The sequence below is a fragment of the Ostrinia furnacalis genome, unplaced genomic scaffold (genome assembly GCF_004193835.3).
Source record: "Ostrinia furnacalis isolate ACB-3 unplaced genomic scaffold, ASM419383v2 OfSCF3546, whole genome shotgun sequence".
Lineage (NCBI taxonomy): Eukaryota > Metazoa > Arthropoda > Insecta > Lepidoptera > Crambidae > Ostrinia > Ostrinia furnacalis.
The window spans coordinates 209,958-229,803 of NW_021133785.1; the positions used below are offsets into that span (position 1 = coordinate 209,958).

The 19,846-nt window shown below is 38.5% G+C and overlaps 1 protein-coding gene across 4 annotated transcripts in view; it reads left to right on the plus strand.

Moving 5' to 3' along the window:
- Pde8 (phosphodiesterase 8) overlaps window positions 1-19,846 on the plus strand; it is a 118,736-nt gene that overhangs the window by 90,971 nt on the left and 7,919 nt on the right. The window contains exons 6-14 of one of the 4 annotated variants that reach the window (XM_028311740.1): window positions 5,496-5,553; window positions 10,192-10,359; window positions 13,991-14,193; window positions 14,521-14,704; window positions 15,247-15,363; window positions 16,403-16,579; window positions 17,062-17,094; window positions 18,551-18,643; window positions 19,051-19,302. In XM_028311740.1, coding sequence (XP_028167541.1) covers window positions 10,195-10,359; window positions 13,991-14,193; window positions 14,521-14,704; window positions 15,247-15,363; window positions 16,403-16,579; window positions 17,062-17,094; window positions 18,551-18,643; window positions 19,051-19,302 — 1,224 coding nt within the window. In that variant the 5' untranslated portion in view covers window positions 5,496-5,553; window positions 10,192-10,194. The remainder of the gene's footprint in view (window positions 1-5,495; window positions 5,554-10,191; window positions 10,360-13,990; window positions 14,194-14,520; window positions 14,705-15,246; window positions 15,364-16,402; window positions 16,580-17,061; window positions 17,095-18,550; window positions 18,644-19,050; window positions 19,303-19,846) is intronic. The other 3 variants (XM_028311737.1, XM_028311738.1, XM_028311739.1) reach the window with 3 other exon arrangements.

A 19,846-nucleotide genomic window follows, 5' to 3' on the forward strand; every position in this document is an offset into this window, starting at 1 on the left:
GTTAGAAGAATTTGACGATCTTCCTAATTCCCCAAAACGAAAACGCATTCATTTAATGTCATCGTCTAGTGATGAGGCTATTTTTTGATACGTCGACAGAAATGATTTATTTTCTGACGACATATTTTCTAATTTTTTTAATTCTAAACTTTTGATTACCTTGAATTATTTGAAACTGAGAATTAGTTTTTAACGTTAAAGGCTATAATATTACGGTTTGATTTTGTTTTAATTTTTATAATTCTTAGGACCTACAACACAAAGTGTCACATTTGTCGATTTTAGGGTCACTTCTGTCTATCTCATTATTTAAAAAAAGTTCATTTTAAAATTGAATAATTAAGTTTGATCTCTGTCGTTATTTTTTATAAGATTCTTTACGTTAGACAAATATTTTTGATACCATAAATAATTAAAAAAGTGGATTTTACTTTTTTTTTCTTTTCACCTACCCTATCGTAGAATGACCCTTTAACGTCATGTTAATTTCTGGACGGAATTCAACAACTAAGTAAATAGAGGCTTTTAGTTCAAAGTCAGAACTACGACCACTTTTAGAGCAACAGTTAGTTACAACTTTGTTTGCATTTCAAACTAGTTTTGATCGAGTAAGTAGCAGAATTAAATTAGATTTTTTTCGTACTGTATATTAGAATAAATCTGGTGGTCTGTAAAGATTTCACGATTAAGGATAATAAAATAGCCGCAAACTATTGTGAAATGGGGAATTTAAACTATCATTTCTCAACTATTATAGCGATAGATAGAGATTTTTTATCGGGGAACCCCCTATGGATTCTTTTGTAACAGTACACGCGTAAGACGTATTCTTCAAATCGTTCGAGCTTGTAATTTTGTCAATATGTCAATATAAATCACAGCAGAACAAAGTGGACAATATCTCTGACACTCTGCCAAACGGGGTATTGGTGTGGAAAATACGGGCTCTGACCGGCGTCCGACGTCCGTGGTTAAAGCTGGAAACGTTGTTGAAATGTGGTTAAATCGACGACTTGAATATTAAGTCGTAGGAAGTAATTCTATTTAATACCTACGAAGTAACTAATAAGAATAACAATATTCATGTTGTACCCACTCTGTAATGTAAAAATTGGGAAAATCAATGTGGGGCATTAATAAATTTAACTAGAGTGCACTGACTACGTTTGCGTTTTATTCAATAGATAATTCAACCTGTTGTACCTACATTTCACGTAAGGAAAATACATACTAGGTATTCCTACTGTATCGTAAAATGCAAAATTCTTAAGCATTATATTACAAAAGTGCAAACTCTACATTCAAGCATTGTATTTCAAAAGCGAGGAAACTCAACAATTTCTAGAAAGAATTCTATTATTCTCGTATGCTTTTGCCTATTTTACACTATTTCCGAAGTCTAGTCATGTTTCTGTGTTGACAACAGCAAAGCAAAAAGCGGCTACTGATGTTAGCCACCGTATGTCTGACTTCACGCGGTAAAGGTCGCTGCACAATGCACTGGCCTGGAAAACAAGCGAGCAGCGGTGAATGCAGTTTGGATTGCAACTCATAAGCGCCTGATTTCCAGTCGATTGGTTGGAATTGAAATGGAAACATTATGGACGTAATTGGTACATTTCTTTGAAGAGATGGTGGTTTGGAATCTTTTACAATTCCGAAGCTTTGTCATTCAACAATAAGCATTTTTAATGAGAAAGGATAAAAAAATGTTAAGTATTGTTATACCTATACGAATAGGTAAACTTAAAATAGTCCAACATAAAAAACAAGTCACTGTTGAAGAGCTAAGTTTAGCAAGTAAAAACAACAATAACAAGATATTTAAAGTTTTGTTCGAAAAAAATAATATAAAAGCCATAAATAATGTGCTTTAGCTACAAAAACATGACGAAAGGAATAAGGATTCAAATCGGAAAGTAGGAAAACATTGTAATTGTATAAAAAATCTTTTTAAGGCTTCGGGAACTTGTAACAATGATCTTTCCTGGAACGACTCCGATATTGTTCTTTACCCAAATATTGTTGTTTTCCCCCTAATTGGTCGGGTTTCGTGAACAATATAGTTTATTTGAAATTCATAACTTGCGAAATTGTTTTTCTAACTCGTTTCAACGTCACATATCAAAGAAAGGAGGCCATCAAGTATTTGTTATTATGCTACATTTCCAACTGTATTGAGTTCTAATAAACATCACTTTAAATCAAACTAACGCGAAATGATTTGCAGTGGTCCTACTTAGTATAGTAAGTAGGGTAGGCACTTAAATATAAAACAAATAAAATTCAGTACATAGTTCTAAGGGAAAAAATATATTTGTTACCTACCTAAGTACTGTCCGATAGCTCTAATAAATCAAGAAGTAATTTTAACAGGGTCACTTAGTAATACCACTGGGAAACGAAATTACTCGTGACGTTTTAACTGTTGGATCTTGTGGTCTGCTTGTGCAGAACATACAAAATTGATATCCCATCTTGTATTTGCGGACATTTTCAAAATGGAGACCTATCTTGCAAGTGTGTATCACGTAGGTACAGCAATCAAGATAACACCTGAAACGTGAACGTACAATTACACCGGCCCATCTAACTAGTTATCGGCTATCCATTGTGGCAGCGGCTTTGTTCTCGCGATAGCATCTTGATTCAGTCTCCATCGCTAATGGACTTGCTTTGGGACAAACGCCATGTCCTTGGTTGAGAACAAAGCGTATGAAATCGGACGAGGACTGGACAGGCGTGCGTATTGTTGCGATGTGTGAGTGAGTGCTTTTGTTTTTGAGTGTCAGATAGTCACCAACTCCGTAGACATGCAAAAGTTCTGCATAAACTGTTCATTACAGGTCTAGCGGTTAACTCAGTCAGTGCCTGAAGTGTGGGAGCGACACGGGAGGGGTGATTTTGACATGTTATGACGTGACAGATAATGATAGATTGCCCGGAGTCCTGCAAGCAGGACTAAAAGTACTTCCGGAAGGACGCAAAATTTAAAGATCACAGTTTCATAAGTATACATTGTACAAAGTTCAAATTTACACGAAAAAATAGAGTGTTTCTCTCTCTTTCACCCAATAGTGCCCAAGATCGAAAAACGCGACTAACCGTTAGTCGGAGCCCGATGGCGCACGACACGAGTATACACGGGGGCAGCGCGTTCGCGCTCGCGCGACACATTTTGATGCGCCGGGCCTGGAGTCGGCAACATTTTGGCGATAATATTATAATGAATGTGAAGTATTCCAGCTTAATCAAACATTTATAATTTATTTCTTGTTTTTGTTTTTAATTTGTAAGTGATAGGTGTAATTTCTAATACAAAGTGACGTACCAAAGTATTTAATTTAAAGTTCCTAATTATAGTTCCTATTAGTTAAGTTAAAAGAAGATAAACAAGTTTATAATATATTAAGAAAAGTAAAAGACTGATTAAACGAAATGATTCTACGACATGACTTTTTATTTAATAAACACTAACCAAGTGTTTACTACTTCTGGTGATGATGAGTTCAAATTTGAAGGTCACCGTACTGCTGGAAGGACCAGCAAGCAAACACGTACAATTGCGTACTGCGGGCAGGACTTGCGACAATCTTCTGGCAGGACGTTTAGAACAAAAAACCAGTCCTTCCAGAAGAGCTTCCAGCAGGACAAAGCACCGGGCAATCTATCAATAATCATAAGAAGGCTCAAGGTCACGCAAAGGGCGATGGAGCGGGCTATGCTCGGAGTTTCCCTGCGTGATCGAATCATAAATGAGGAGATCCGCAGGAGAACCAAAGTAACCGACATAGCTCGCAGAATTGCTAAAATCAATTGGCAGTGGGCGGGGCACATAGCTCGTAGAGACGATGGCCGTTGGGGCAGGAAAGTTCTCGAGTGGCGACCACGGGCTGGAAGACGTAGCGTGGGCAGGCCTCCTACTAGGTGGACCGACGATCTGGTAAAGGTCGCGGGAAGAGCCTGGATGCGGGCAGCGCAGGACCGTTCATTGTGGAAAACCTTGGGGGAGGCCTTTGTCCAGCAGAGGACGTCATTTGGCTGAAACGAACGAACGAACGATGACGTGCGTGACAGAGCATATAAACTGAAGAAGATCGTTTACGTTCGAAGTTACAAAAACACCCTCTCGTGCCACTCCCATACTTCAATTCTGACTGAGTTAACTACTAGACCTGAATCAAATACTTGTTTGTTAACCCATTCAATGCAGCACACGCCGATCGGCGTTCTCTCTGTAATTGCTCTCTAAAAGTGTGATTTTTGCTGACGCGTTGACGCAATGGGTTAAACTAAAAATGTTTCAACCTGAACCTACCTAGTCAGAGTAAACATTTTATTTGAAAATACAGGTATTACAACTTCTTATGATGGCATAGCATTTAATAAGTTGATGTTCTGTCATCATGCTTTGTTCGCAATAAAAATGTTGAGTAAAATAAAAATACCAAAGTACAAAATTTTAAAATATTCTAGCCTCTGAGGTAATTACCCTTTTAAAACGTTGATGTTCGTATATGGTAGGTACACTAGTATGTATGCATACATTTTTATGACATGGTATAAAGTAGATAGTAAACTTTTAGTACCTAGCAATTTGTTTGTGCATTGTCTTTTGAATAAGCTCCTTTGTCTTTGTCCTTTATTTGCGAGGTCTGAGAAGAAATGTCATCAAACCCATTGTCTGCCACTGAAATACAGTTAAATAAGTATTAAACCAGTAGGTATATCATTTAATTTAAGAGTAATTTCGCGAATTTCGTGACATTTACAATATCGTTGGTTTATCATAAAATCGTTAGAAAGCTTTGTGAAGTAAGTTTATAAAAAAAGCTCGTAATATTAATAAAAATAAAGCTATACGAACTCAACGCAAAGTAAAGCCTGTGAATGGTTGATTTTTTTTAAATTTTGTGGACAGTACGCAGTACGCCTATGCAGTACGCTTTGAATCCATTATCTATGTTGCGGACTCCTTGGCCGCACGACACTGGCCACCGTGAAACTTCATTCTTTTTTCATTCGACCAATTTCGATATTCTTTTGTTTTTTCTATCGCCTCGACTCATAAATTCTCACTTATTTTACATTCACAACTTAAGTTTAGACCCCACTGCATTCAATACTACTGCAAGTAACTGAAGCAAGTCCTCTTCTTTCCTTTTTATCTTCTAATTACCGTTAATTAATACTATGATATTCCATTTTTAGTTCGCACAGTTTGATCACTGATTAAACAAACTTCATTAGCATAATAATTTTGGATTCTACAGTTAACATTTCAGCGTTATCTTTGCTTTAGTTGCGTAGTCTGCGTACTGCTACGATTTTAAGAGACTTCAGCGCAATATTTTATGAACATATTTTTTCAACAAAATCAAGTTGCGAAGCATTATTAAGATGATTAAAGGCCTGTTTGGCTGCGTATCGCTCAAAGGAGACTAAATATTGTAATGGAAGCGTGTAATCTAATATAGAGTGTTTGTTTGTTACAGCGCATATCTCAAAGACGACTTCGCGGTGCTACCCTACCTGGATGCTGGGTTCAACAGGGTGAGTACAAAAAATGGTATATTAGGCTGAGTTGTCCACTTTGACAAACGTCAAAAATCTGTCAAACTCCATACAAGAGGCACCGGTTATTGTCATTGTTACGGTTAAAATAAGGTGGTGCAACTCAGCCTTAGTTGTTTGTTGTAGTTCACGAGGGCGAGTGACCTTTACATGTGTGGTGGCTCGCTACTGTTCGTTTTTCAAAAGTTTTGATAGACATCACACTATCGTTATGTGCATGTACACGTACACACACAAGTAAAGCTCACTTGCCTTCGTGAGTTTCAAAAACTATACTAGCTTTTACCCACGGCTTCCGCGTTTAATTCAGTTTATCTATCATCGAAATTATAGAACATACGAGTATGTTAATTCTTATGCATAGGTACCTAAACAATAATGCTGTAAAGTTTCATCAAAATCTGTTTAAAATTTTTTGCGTGAAAAAGTAACAACCACAAATCCATACATCATAACAAACTTTCACATTTATAATGTTAATAGGACTAACTTTTTCCTATTAGAAGATTTCTTAAGAAAGTTGCTTAAGTGCTATTCTATTAAACAATGTTTCTTACAAGGTGACCCGCAAACTTTTCATAACCGTTGAGAAAAGATGGACTCTCCATAAAAACTAAATCATCCTCTATTTCACTCACTTCTTCGCGACTAATGTTCAATCTATCTCTATAATGAAATGAACTGCACTGCAATGAAATGAACAGCTTTGAATTCAGACAGGAAATCCTAAAAAATACTTAATCAAATAACCAGCACAGTCCTCCTCAATTTACGATTCACTGACTCATCTATTCATTCGTCAGCAGTGTACCTAATTACTCGAAGGACACTCTACCAGCTCTATTGAAATCGATTTCAGAGTAGAGTTCATCTCTTTTACTCCTTATGCGAGTGAAAGAGAGAGGCGTATTGTCATTTTAATAAGAGTCTTATAAAGTTGACCCCCAAGTAGGGTTGCCAGGTGTCCGGACTTTAGCCGGACATTCTGAACATAATTTGGCTTTTTTTTACGGATGTGTCCGGCCAAAGTTAGCGTCAGTTGAAAATCGAGCGCACAAGTAAAGCCATGACGCGATTTTTTTTATTATGAAAATATTTTCTGCTTTTGGAACATAAGGGCTTTTATAAAGCTATGATTAGCCATTAAAAAATATATGTCCGGCTCTTAGAGCAAAATGTCCGGCCAAATTGAGAACAGAATCCGGCTTTTGTGTTTTTGAACCTGGCAACTCTACCCCCAAGTCTGTTCGAACTGAAATATATACGTATCCATTATATCCTGCCGTACAGACGCTGCTTTGTGCCAGCAAACAACGGAAATTGTATTCTCGTCTGCCGTCAGGCTTTCAAACTGCGGGGTTCGTACGGTTGTACAGGGTTCCGTAAAGCGATCGGTGATTAATCGTGAACGATCTAACCGACCGTTTTTTTAATGCAAAGGAAATGCTACTTTATGTATTCCTTCAACGGCTTTTTTGGTCTGGTCGATTAATGGTTAAATAATCTACTCAAATCTGAAGTAACTAAATCGCAAAGTCTACGAAATCCTCATATCCGATGTAAATTAGGCGGAAAATCTCTTATCGCCATAGACTTTGCCATTTTATCTACCTCTAACATTGAAACAATTACGAAACACAATAAACCAACTTCCAATTAGATTAACATATCTCGAACGCTTGTAATTCGTATTTCGCAGAACAAGGAGCTTTGAACTTAAAGCTCCAGTTTCTGCGAAGTCATGAGTAGTTCGCCTCAAATCCAGTTTAACGCAATCTCGAACTAGATTGAAATCTTCGAATTCGATCCTCAAATCTTCGCCAAAAATCATTTTCGATCTGCCATTTGACGCGGCAATTCCATTTTTCCCGAGCTTCATTTTGTGCCGACTAGTTGAACGACAAGTCGGCTCATTTGTCGCTGATAAGCCCAAATTCCGTCCTTTGTTCAGACATAAAGGCATACCGAATCAGCAGTATTTGAATCTCAGTAATATTTCTTGGGAGCATCTCTGAGCCGTGATATAGCTGTAGAATATTTACCAATTTAGTACCTTGTAGAATGCGAATCTTGGTTTAAAGGAGAGCGAAAAGAGTTGTGAAATTGTCGATTTTTGAAAACCTATTAACTATCGGCAAGCTCGCAACATTGTTAGGTTAAGATTTGAAATAAAAACGCTAGTAAGTAGTTAATAAGTTCCAAAAAATCGACAATGTCACAACCTCCTCTGTTACAACTCTCCTCGGTCTCCCATATACATATTATAAGTATTCGTTGGTGAATGTTTTTGGTAATAGAAAAGAAAAGAAAACAGCAACTTTTGACGATTGGTAATTTTAATCAGAAATTTCTTGACACGCTCGAGTTGTTAACGAACGCATAAAATACCTTTAACCATTTATGCTGTATCAAAGGCGATTTTCAGTATAGAATAGAATTAATTTTTATTGCAATAATCTAATTTAGTAAGTCAAATCTATTGCATAGTTAACACAGACCAAAGCGAGCAGTTCTAACAGCCACTGAAATTTAGCATTCCCAATGGACAGCTGATATTGCCGTTAACTTCAGTCAAATACCAAGTAAATGTAAATCCTTCCACTAAATTAATCTACTGTCGCCTCAATAATTTCGCTAGCTCTTCACTGACTGAAATTCAACGGGATTCTTTTTACGATCCCGTTCGTCTGGAAACTTTCGGTCTGTAAACAACATTGCCGTATCTTATTTGTGTGTGTTTTTATATTAATAGTAAAGCATACATACATCAGGCATTAAACTCTATAGTTGCCTTTATTTCATCTCAAATTATTGGTAAGTATTTATTAACATGCCAAATTAAAGAAGCCATAAAAATATAGATTTTGTAAAATAAAAAGCCGCAATAGTGCAACTGGGAGCTTTTCATTGCTTAATTACATTTTCACTTTGCTAATGAACATCCATTAATGGTAACATGATATTAATCTTAAAAAAATATTTATCGTGAAAACTCTCGCATGTATTCTGCGTAGTATTATGGCGTCACAATGAAAGATCCAAAGATATATTATGTCAACACGACAAACAAAGGCTGCGTGACACGTTTGTAGAATAAAAGCCTCTTACGACTCGTTCACTTCAAGTTATAAGCGAAATAACATACAATTGGTCTCTCAACTAAATTGTAATAGAGACGTTTAGCCCTTGCTACGACATGATAAGTGCTAATTAAAGCTTCATTCTTATCATATTGTAACACAATTATCGCTTTTTCCCGGGTGATTTTCATAGAGTCTCTAAACGGTATTTATCATGTGAGAGAAGCTCTAAAGACTGTAGCATCGTAGCTAGATTAAAACTGTCTTATTATTGTCCGCACTAATGGACCCCAGCTTTTTAGCAGACAGAAGCATTAAGGTCGTTGTCGAAAGCAAATGCTCAGATTCTATGTCTGTGAATGCTGGTGTCCCCCAAGGCTGTGTGCTATCGCCTACGCTCTTCCTTCTGCATATCAATGATATACTGCAAATTAGCGGCATTCATTGCTATGCGGACGACAGCACGGTTGATGCCGCTTATACCGGCCGCGCAAATATCTCTCGGGAGAACGTCATTGAGAGCCGTAACAAACTTGTGTCCGAAATTGAAACCTCCTTGAAGGAGGTCTCAGACTGGGGTCGACGCAATTTGGTCCAATTTAACCCTACAAAAGACACAAGTTTGCGCGTTCACCGCCAAAAAGTTGCCGTTTGTCGTATCCCGCTGTTTCGAGAGCACTCCCCTAACTGCCTCAGCCAATATCGGAATCCTTGGTGTCGACATATCGAGCGAAGTCCAGTTCCTTCACCTTAAAGGCCGGTAACGAACATGTGAGGCCCCTGGGTCTGCGGGTGTCTATGGTCGACGGTAATCACTTACCATCAGGTGATCCGTCTGCTCGTTTGCCTCCTGTCACATAAAAAAAAATAAAAAAAAATATTTGTTAATAAAGTGGGACTAAGATGGGACTGTTTAACTTTAGGCCAAAAAAACTCACACTCAAGGGACATCAAACGTGGGTGTATAATCTCTATGGGTGCGGGCAAAAGTATAGAGCACCATAAATGCATTGTACCTACTATCTTATTGATTCTTGGCGTTCAATCCTATTCCGATGCGCTTTGTACTTTGGACCATCTCTGACATCACATACCGTGAACTGGGGTGTTATTCATTGAATTTTGAAAGCTTGAAATTGCATTTTCTGTTGTTTCAATACTGTGTCTGTATAAAGCATCGATATGGCTCATTTGATATGATTAAATTATTTGTTTACAAAAAGAACGAAATAATTAGAAATGGTAGGTACATTTTAACACAAACATTTTCAATCTTTATGCTGATTATGGTACTTTACTGTGTAGAAAATCTATTCACCACCAAAATCCATGGCATCCTGGCAAAAATTCATCAATCACAATAACCCTCTTCGCTGACATTATAATACGTAGGTACTTACCTATGTTTGAATTAATTTCAGCGTAAAGGGAGTGTTGGCCAAATTATCCATTTGCCTTTGATAAATCAGAGAAAGTCGTGCTCCTGTAGCTATGATCAAAACAACTCGACAATAATGGCGATATTTCTATTCTCCAGATCATGGTGGAGACAGTGGGTGCGACAGCATGGTGCGCTGAGATGCTGCAAGCACGCGCCTCGGCAACAGCTGCGCGGGCGCAGATCGCCGCGGTGGCAGCCCTGGCCGCCGCCACCGACCGCTGTCGGGACCTGGTGGCCGTCACTGATGACCAGCAGAGGATACTGGTGAGATATTTATGTTCTCCAGGTCATGGTAGAGACTGTAGGACCAACAGCAGCAGCAGATCGCCGCCACTGACCGCTGTCGGGACCTGGTGGCAGTCACTGATGACCAGCAAAGGATACTGGTGAGATATTTCTATTCTCTAGGTCATGGTGGAGACAGTAGGACCAACAGCGGCAGCAGATCGCCACGGTGGCAGCCCTGGCCGCCGCCAAAGACCGCTGCCGGGACCTAGTGGCCGTCACTGATGATTAGCAGAGGATACTGGTGAGATATTTGCGCTGCGCTGAGATGCTACAAACACTAGCTACGGCAAGCCCTGGCCACCGCCACCGACTGCTGTAGAGATCTGGTGGCCGTCACTGATGACCAGCAGAGGATACTGGTGAGATATTTCTATTCTCTAGGTCATGGTGGAGACAGTGGGAGCAACAGCATGATGCGCTGAGATGCTACAAACACTAAGCCACGGCAAGCCCTGGTCACCGCCACCGACCGCTATAGATACCTGGTGGCCGTCACTGATGACCAGCAGAGGATACTGGTGAGCTAAGTTCTTAGTCTAATGACATGAGTAAAGAGAGGATTGTAAGTTAAAAACTACAATGATACAGAAAGCCTCCCTAACTCCTCTGGCCAGGGTGGAAAGTGTATGTCAACAGTAGAAAATACAAAGTGTGCGTCTGTTCTGATACTACCGCTAAATACACAATTATTTAATTCATTTAACGCTCTATCATTTTGTAGCGCTATATATAATTTAAATTAGATTTAAATTAGTACTTTCCGAGAATGGTGTACATAGGCAGATTGGGAATGGAAATAGGATAGTGTACAATTTAAATTTTACAGAACGTAAATATTTCTCGTTCGGTCTAACTAGCTAGAAATACTGGGAACTCTCATTTATTTTAACACACTTGAGGATCGCTTGGTAACTAGGAACGATGATTAAATGAACTAGATATTTAAACGAAACGCTCTTTTAATAATTATATTATGATTATTATACTTACTTAAGGCTTAATTTTGATATGATAAGAGTTATGATTATGATAATCTTTAAACTGACGCCTGACGACGAATTTATTGGCGGCCGTGTCCGTGTAGCAAAGTTCTGGAGAGGAGGCCTCAGGCCACGTACCTGAAAAAGTGACGTGAGACGTCCACCTACAAGGTGGACCGATGACCTCGTTTATGAGGTAGCAGGAAGGAAAAGAAAGAATATGCAGGCGGCTACCCACCGGGGGATGTATAAATCATTCCTAGACGTCCTGTGGCTGAATTGATGATGATTATCTTTAAAAAGGAGATAAATAAATATGTCTCTGTGGATGTCAAAAGGTAGTGGTGATCGCATGCCAACGTGACTCACATTAAGGTACATTTTCTCCCTGTATATAAATACAATGAATTCAAATCATCCCCTTGAAGTATAATGGGATTGTGTGTAAACAAAAATGGCGGGTACGATATGATTATTATGTTTTCTCTGTCGATAAGGAGCTTTTACACTTTCGCGGAAATGGGATACCTATGTAGACTTGAAAATTGAATTTCTGTCTGTTCGGAGTAAGCGTTCAAATCGGTTATTTATAGCGAAAAAATATTCGCTGGGGAACATTAAAACCAGTTTCAAGACTAGTGTTTATTCTTTTTGTCTCGTACATTTATGTTATTTATTTTATCTAATGCTATGTAAGTATTTAATTAAACGTCATATTTATTGCACCGCCTTAGTCTCTCTACTCGACCTGTGGTTTACTGGCAGATAATGCCACCTTTCATTAAGTCCGCCACTGTACAATTGTATGTGCAAAAGTGTAAATACATAAAAAAAAATAGTAGATCGGTTATTGTTACAAATGTTTTCTAATTTTGTTAGGTATATTATTCAGTTCGGTTTCACTTCATAACTACTTATCAATGTAATAAACTCAGATCATAGAAGGGAATAGATGTGAAACGGGGGCGTGGCGCGTGTCTCCGCGATATGCCCAGAAACGAACATCGCCCGCGACGCCAGGTTAGTCGCGATTCAGTCGTACCGAGGAAATGTTCTCCGATATTGTTGGATAATGCGTCGTAACGTGCAATAACATAAGTGAAACGAAGAACTAAAGGAACAATGAAGTCATTTACCACATGTAAGTATTGCAAATCCATTGGTATTTTGCTTATAAATAAAAAAAACTAAACATTTTTACGAACGAATTCAGTGCCGTGACATTTACTACGATATCGCAATTAGTGGTGATAAAAATTCAAACACGTTGTACATTGACGATTTAGTTAGCAACCACTTTATGTCATGCGTAACTACTGCGCAATGTATTTTATTTCTTCCGATATCCACTGACGCGTGAAAATACACAGTACGGCCGCATGTGCCGGTCGTAACATAGTGCAGGGCTCGTGTTCTAATACGGTTTCCTATTATCGATAAATAGAAGTAAATTATTATTTTCTATTTTCTAATTTTGAATGAAAAAATCATGAGTTGCTTGCGATTTTTAAGTTTTTACAAAAACAATAACAATAGTAGAAGGGATTAGTAACTGTCAACTATGTAATTACTATAAGAGCTAGTTGAAAGCCTAATATAGGCATTATTTTTGATAAACATAGGCGGTACGAATTTCGCCATAATTAAAAAGTTAATGCGCGATAGTAGTTAATAATAATTACAGTGATCCTGTTATTATTATTAAAGTAAATAATAATATATTACCAATATTGTAAATACTGGTAAAAATCGCAAGTACCTACTTAACCCATGACTTTTCATACAAACTTTGTCAGTCTATAACTTCTATACTCCATCGATAACGACATTGAGCTTTGGTTGGGGTAAATTAATATAAGGTAACTTCATTTAGTCCCAATAATTGATTCTGAGTTTTTCGTCCATACAAAATGGAACTGACTCCTTTATGCAAAAATCGTTAAAGAACATAATAATAACGTATAATAATAAAAAGGTTTTCATACAAGCATTTTTTAAACCAATTTCGAGCCTTGCCCCCAGGATTTAAAGTATCGATATCTTATCGACTCCATTTTATCTTTCTTCTCTCTAATTGCTTTTTTCAAAGTGTGCGTCACGTCACGCGGCCATTGATTGGCCATAAGGCACGCCTTCTGGCCAATCACAGCACTTTTAAGCCGGTTGCACATGTTGTCGTAGACTCTCAGTCGCTTTGTTTTTACACAGTTGAATGTGTGTGTGGGAGCTGTGGTGGGGGAAATGTGGGGACACTGGTTTTCGTTGTAGTTACGCGCGACTTCATATCTATTCTCTTTCTATGATCTGAGGTAATAAACAATCGATGTGACCGAACCACTGAAATAAGAGGTAGGTAACATAAACGTCAACCGGGCAACATGGAGAGCATTGGGGGAGGCATATGTTCAGCAGTGGACGTCTTATGGCTGAGATGATGATGATGATGATGATGATAATGATGATAATGATGATAATGATGATAATGATGATAATGATGATAATGATGATGAACATAAACGTCGTGTAAAACTAGCGAGGTATCTTCTACCTTTACAAGATATTAGACTTTAGGTATTAGACTTTAATGTTGTTGTATTCTAAAATTAACTCCGAATATCCAATTTCAGCTCACCAACAAATCCTGGTGCCGGGTTCTGGGCTGGCGCGTAGAAGACGGACCCAGACCGTTATCAGAGGCGGCGGGGGGCGAAGCCCTACGGCTGGCCACGAGCGGCGCCCGCGACTGGGAGGCACCCGTGACTCTCCGCCGCAGGGCTGCTCCTGACCCGATCCTGCTGCCTTGCAGGGGTGCCACAGTAGCCATGACCAGGTATTACTTACTCACACTAGGAGTCATTTTACCATCGGTCAAAAAAGATTAGTTTAATTTTTAAAGGTAATGCGTATGCAAATTAGCATTGTTTGACCTGGGACCTTAAACTTTTGATTTTTTGACTGAAAAGAGAGAACATATTTTGTTAGAATGATGACTTCACGCATGCAAAGCCACCAATTAGCTAGTCAATGCATTTAAAAATGGAAACATAATTTACTTTGATCACATTTTATGGACTACCTATAAGTAAGATCAAGGATTGTTTTGAAGCTTTGAGAATAACACCTAATGCTATAACTTCCCAAAACCCTCTAATTCCAGGACCATCTCTCACGTAGTGCTGGTCTGCGAGCCGACCAACGTGACAGAAGGGGAACGCGCCCGCGGCTCCCTTCACTCCATCCGCCGCGGTTCCTTAGACGTCCGCTCGGTCGCCTCCGACGGCCTCCGAAGAACATCACTAGCGAAGCTTCAAGGACTGCCACTTGAAGCTCCTATTACTAAGGTATCTAATGATTCTTGATACTTTTTTCTAGTCTAAAAATTAAGTTATTACTCTTCCCAGTAGCTGCAGCAAGATTGGCAGATCTGAGTGAAACGACACGGCTTGTTCTTCTTGATGATGAACTCTTACGAGAGTTATGGTGATGATGATTTTGTCAATGATTTAGCTGCATGAGTCATCACGTTCCTGATAGCCGCCTGCTGAATGCATTCATCAGCACTTACCCTTGCCCTTATCTTGACATGCTATAAGCTGAAACCTTTGTTATTTATGTACCTGTGGTATAGGATTCCTACGATTTGATGTTGCTGATGTTTTCTCTTCACGAAGGTAGTATTATTTTAAAATGTTTTCTCCCCCCAATCTTCTCAAGTTGAAGCTGCAGACATGAGCTAAGTATGGATCTAAAATCTAAGTATACCTTACTAACGTTACTTTTCCCTAATTTTGGCTTAGCGATATTGGTTAATATTGGGGCATCTTCACCCTTACAATAGCACCAAGGCAGAAGCCATTGTTTTAACGGTGCTGTATTTTGTAAGCCTATCCTGAGCGCGCGGCGAGGCTCTCTGGACGTGCGGTCCATAGCGTCCGACGACCTGCGCAGGACCTCCCTGGCCAAGCTCCAAGGACTGCCTCTAGAAGCACCCATCACCAAGGTAAAGGTGTTCGATGTAGTGTTCCCAGTTGTGAGCTAGTCGGTGGAGTCATGTGTACACGAGCAGTTCTATTGATTTGAAGAGTTACTGCGAAGCCAGGGGTCTACTCCGAAACGCTGTTCACGTAGTTTCGGGTCTATCTGTCACCGTCGCTCATGCTAGCATTTCGCTTTGTGTGGGAGAGATGGCAACATTCGAAACTTCGGATAACGTTTTTAGGAATACCCCCGCTGTTTTTGGTAGATAAAAAGTGGATCAGAAAGTAATGTTCCAATTGATAGTATTGCTCATCGTCGTGATAATACATAGTTGTATCTGGTTGTATCCTAATCTAGGTCCTTTAGTTGTCTTAGATAGTATGTGTTAATCAGTTGTACTAATCAATTCAATCGGAAGGTAAGGATTGTTCTATATTGTCGTAATTTGTTGGGCACTTACATTTTGTACTAACACTAGCGTTCCTGGTTCGAATGCCGACTCCATTCATTCATTGAAGGGTTTGTAAAAAACGTCTTGTATATTTGTGTCAATATGTAAAGTCTGTAGTCTATCCAGACCGTTAGGTATTTTGTTTTATACCAATGGCATTCTGGATAACTTTTGAACACTTAATTCACAGGAGTTTTTACTTTCAATGTTCATTCTATTGACTTTCTTCCTGTTTCGTGTGTAACAGTCCTCTTTTTGTGTCGTTATTCTGTACTTATTTACAATTCTTTTAAGTTCTTCTAACCAATGAAAAAGTTGTTCATACCTCGTCAGTTTATATTTAGACTGATCGTTTAACACTCTTTACTGGGGGGACCTTTTTGGCACAACTTGTACTTTTTATCTGTGTGCCAAAATGTATACTTTCTCAGGGACCTATTTGGCACACTTTTTTCTTTATTGACTTGTACAGACGATAGCACATCAAGCTATACATGGTGGCCTCATGTCCTTAGCAGTAGAAGCAATAGTCTTTATGTGCTGCTGTCGTCTGCACTATTTAAATAATCCAATTTCGTCCGTTTTTTCTCAATCTACCCTCATCTTACAGGTGATAGCCCTCCTCTCAGCTGCCCAAGAGGGTGCTCCGCCCTCCACAGTGGCTTGCATCGAGCGTGCTGTGGACATGCTGCGAACATCTGAGCTGTACTCCCCACAGATGAGGGATGACTCCAAACTAAGGGTAGAAGACCCAATCGCCACAGACCTGATTGGTGCACTGCTCTCGGTGAGTAGATTAGACATAGATTCTAATATCTAATCGAGAAGTTGTCTTCTAGATTTTTTTTTGTTATTTACCAGTTTCTTTATTTTAGATGTGATCTATGCCCATTAGTATGTAGTTAGTGTAAATAGTTTTTTATTTAGTTGTGTTCATTTTCAATATGTTATTTAAACTTTGTTTTGTTAGCTTGGAAGTAGTTTGCCAAGTTCTGATATAAAAAGATTTTTAAATAAATTGGTTATAAAAAACTTTAAAATAATTTAATTACTAATTTATTTATGGTGCAATTTAGATTATGGTGTATTAATTTGCATACTTATTATTTTTATATTTTCACACCGGGACTTTGGTTACAGCATGGGGATTATAATTTGGGTTTAAAATTGGTAGTTCGAATAGCCTTTAACTTCTATTATGTATTATTGTAAAATATTTTGGTACTAACATTTATACATTTATTTGTCCACGATCCGGTCTTCGGAAAGCGGGAGCAAGGGAACACAAACCTTATCTACATGGTAGGAAGATTGAAAAGCATTCGTCTCTTGTCTCTACCTTCTTTGAGTTTTCTAACTAGTGCGTTTGCGTCCAGACTTTAGCTGATTAGAAACTGTCTTCAAAACTAAAGTTCCATGTTACGTTCACGTGAGAATGTTTTCCAAAGTTTAGTGAAGTTAACAAAACTTGGCACATTTTTTACTCATTGAAAATGTTATTTACGATTATTTTAACTCCTAAAGTCAATGAATCTCGATGTCTTATTTTGATTCGATTAAATTGGCCCTAGGTATATGAAACAACATAATTTTAATAACATTTACCTTACATTTTCTTAAATTAGTTTTGCAATTACTAAAAATCAAAACTCAGATCTTTTCCTTACTATGTTACGTTACATTAAAAAAATGTATCTTTATGTGTTACGTACAAGATTTGAGTTCAGTTAAAATTATTGTACTATTTTGGAGAACTTTCCACGCCGTTATTTTCGCAAATTAGATCCTCGACAACTCAAGCTTCATTTAATAGAGTAGGTATTGTATTTGTAGTAAACCTACTAACCCATCTTACATGCCAATGTTTCAACCTCTGATCAACATTTCTATGTCGCTTCTACATGTGTACCTACGTTTATAACTTATTGTTTTACTAACAGCATGTAAATAAAACAATTTTAATTTTAAATTAAGAATAATTGTTAAGGAAATTGGATACATTCTGCTTGTAAATATTGCATAGTTTGATACTAAAAATTCAGTAAAATTGCCAATAAAAATGTTTAAAAATCAATGGCTAAATGTAGATTTTTTTAATTAGCATTTCCTTTTACCAAATATGTACATGAATTATGCTTTTGCATTGAATAATGTTACTAAAAGTAGAGAATGTGTTTAGAAATGTAAGTTTTTTAATTCAGGAATTATCTTTTATTTGCACATTTAGGATTTTTGGATTTCACAACCATTATTGAAATAAAGAATGAAACGCACGCGTATCTAATACAGGCATAAAGTCACGGGTTTCGACCATCTGAAACTAGGGTTATGGTCAATTTGCTACAGCGTCGACTCATCACAGGGAAAAGAATGTATAAATTCGTCACACTTCACATTTCTCATTACAATTTGAAACTTATTGAAGTTTATGACGATTTTATTTTAGATTATTATAAATAATTTGTTATTTCACAAATTATTAATAGTCCCGTTAGCCTCTCGTACTAAGCTAAATATGCTTGTATCACGACTCCACGAGTGAGCTCACCACAATCGGAACCCGCGTTCCCCGGTTCACGAGTCGACCAGTCCGACCCCTTCACCGTTCAGCTACCGTGGCTTAAAAATACTTCTAATATATTTAAAGTGTGGCGAATCGACTATGTGACAAATTGACAATAACCCTGAGACTTCTGTGTGACCTGTCCTATTTAATATTGTTAATGCGAGCTAATTCTTAATGTTAATGTATTTTCAGCAAGGGCCTACAAACGTGCTGTCGTCACGACGCAGCAGTAATGACTCCACTGTTGTCAGATCACAGACCAACAGGACTAACATCAAACACAAAGTAAGTTCATTTTCCTACTTAATGAAGAATATGTCACTGATCAGCACTTAGATAGAAGGCTCGGTTGCACCATCAAACATTATCAAACGTCAAAAGCCTGTCAAACTACATATAAAAACACCGGTTATCATTATAGTTGCCGTTAAAGTTAGGTGGTGCAACTCAGCCTAAGGTTCTTTGAAACTTGTCTTTACTAAGTTCTTTTAAATTAAAAGCGAGTAACTATTTCTCTCTACTTATATCACGAATAAATCGCAAGACCAATTTTAAGGATTTACCTATCTCTATAGTTTGCCTATTTTTGGAAGTCCCAAACTCAGGTGATTTTTTTAGAAGAAAGAGTTTAGTCTCCAATTATGTTAAACAAGCAAACTTAGAATGAAATGTTGACGTTATTTCCTGAACAGGCGTCAGGCCAACTGCGCGAGCTGCTAGACACAGCTCTAAGCTGGGACTTCGAGATCTTCCGCCTCGAAGAACTAACCAGAGGCAGGCCGTTAGCTCACCTGGGCCTGGCGTTGATGGGTGGCCGTTTTGACATCTGCGCGACCCTCGAGTGTGATGAGAGAACGCTACTGCATTGGCTGACGGTGGTGGAGACGAACTATCATGCGGTTAATACGTACCACAACTCGACACATGCCGCCGATGTTCTCCAGGTACGACATCATCAGGTCTTTTAGACTTTTTTACAGGAACACGACATTCTTTAGTTTGCCAGAAGCAAACGGAGGATTTGACTTATATGGGGCTGGTACTGATGGGTGACCGCTTTGTCATCTGCGCGACCCTGGAGTGTGATGAGAGAACGCTACTGCATTGGCTGACGGTGGTAGAGACGAACTACCATGCGGTCAATACGTACCACAACTCGACTCACGCTGCAGATGATCTCAATGTAAATCATCATCATCAGTTCATTTAGACTTCTCTGCAGAAACACGACATTCTTTAGTTTACCAGAAGCAAACGGAGAATTAGACTCATCTGGGGCTGGCTTTTGATGGGTGGCCGGTTCGACATCTGCGCGACCCTAGAGTGTGATGAGAGACCGCAGTAGCATTGGTTGACGGTGGTAGAGTCGAACTACCATGCCGTTAACACGTACCACAACTCGACACATGCCGCCGAAGTTCTCCAGGTAAGTCTTGATCAGGTCTTTTAGACTTCTCTTCGGGAAACGGCATTCTTTAGTTTACCAGA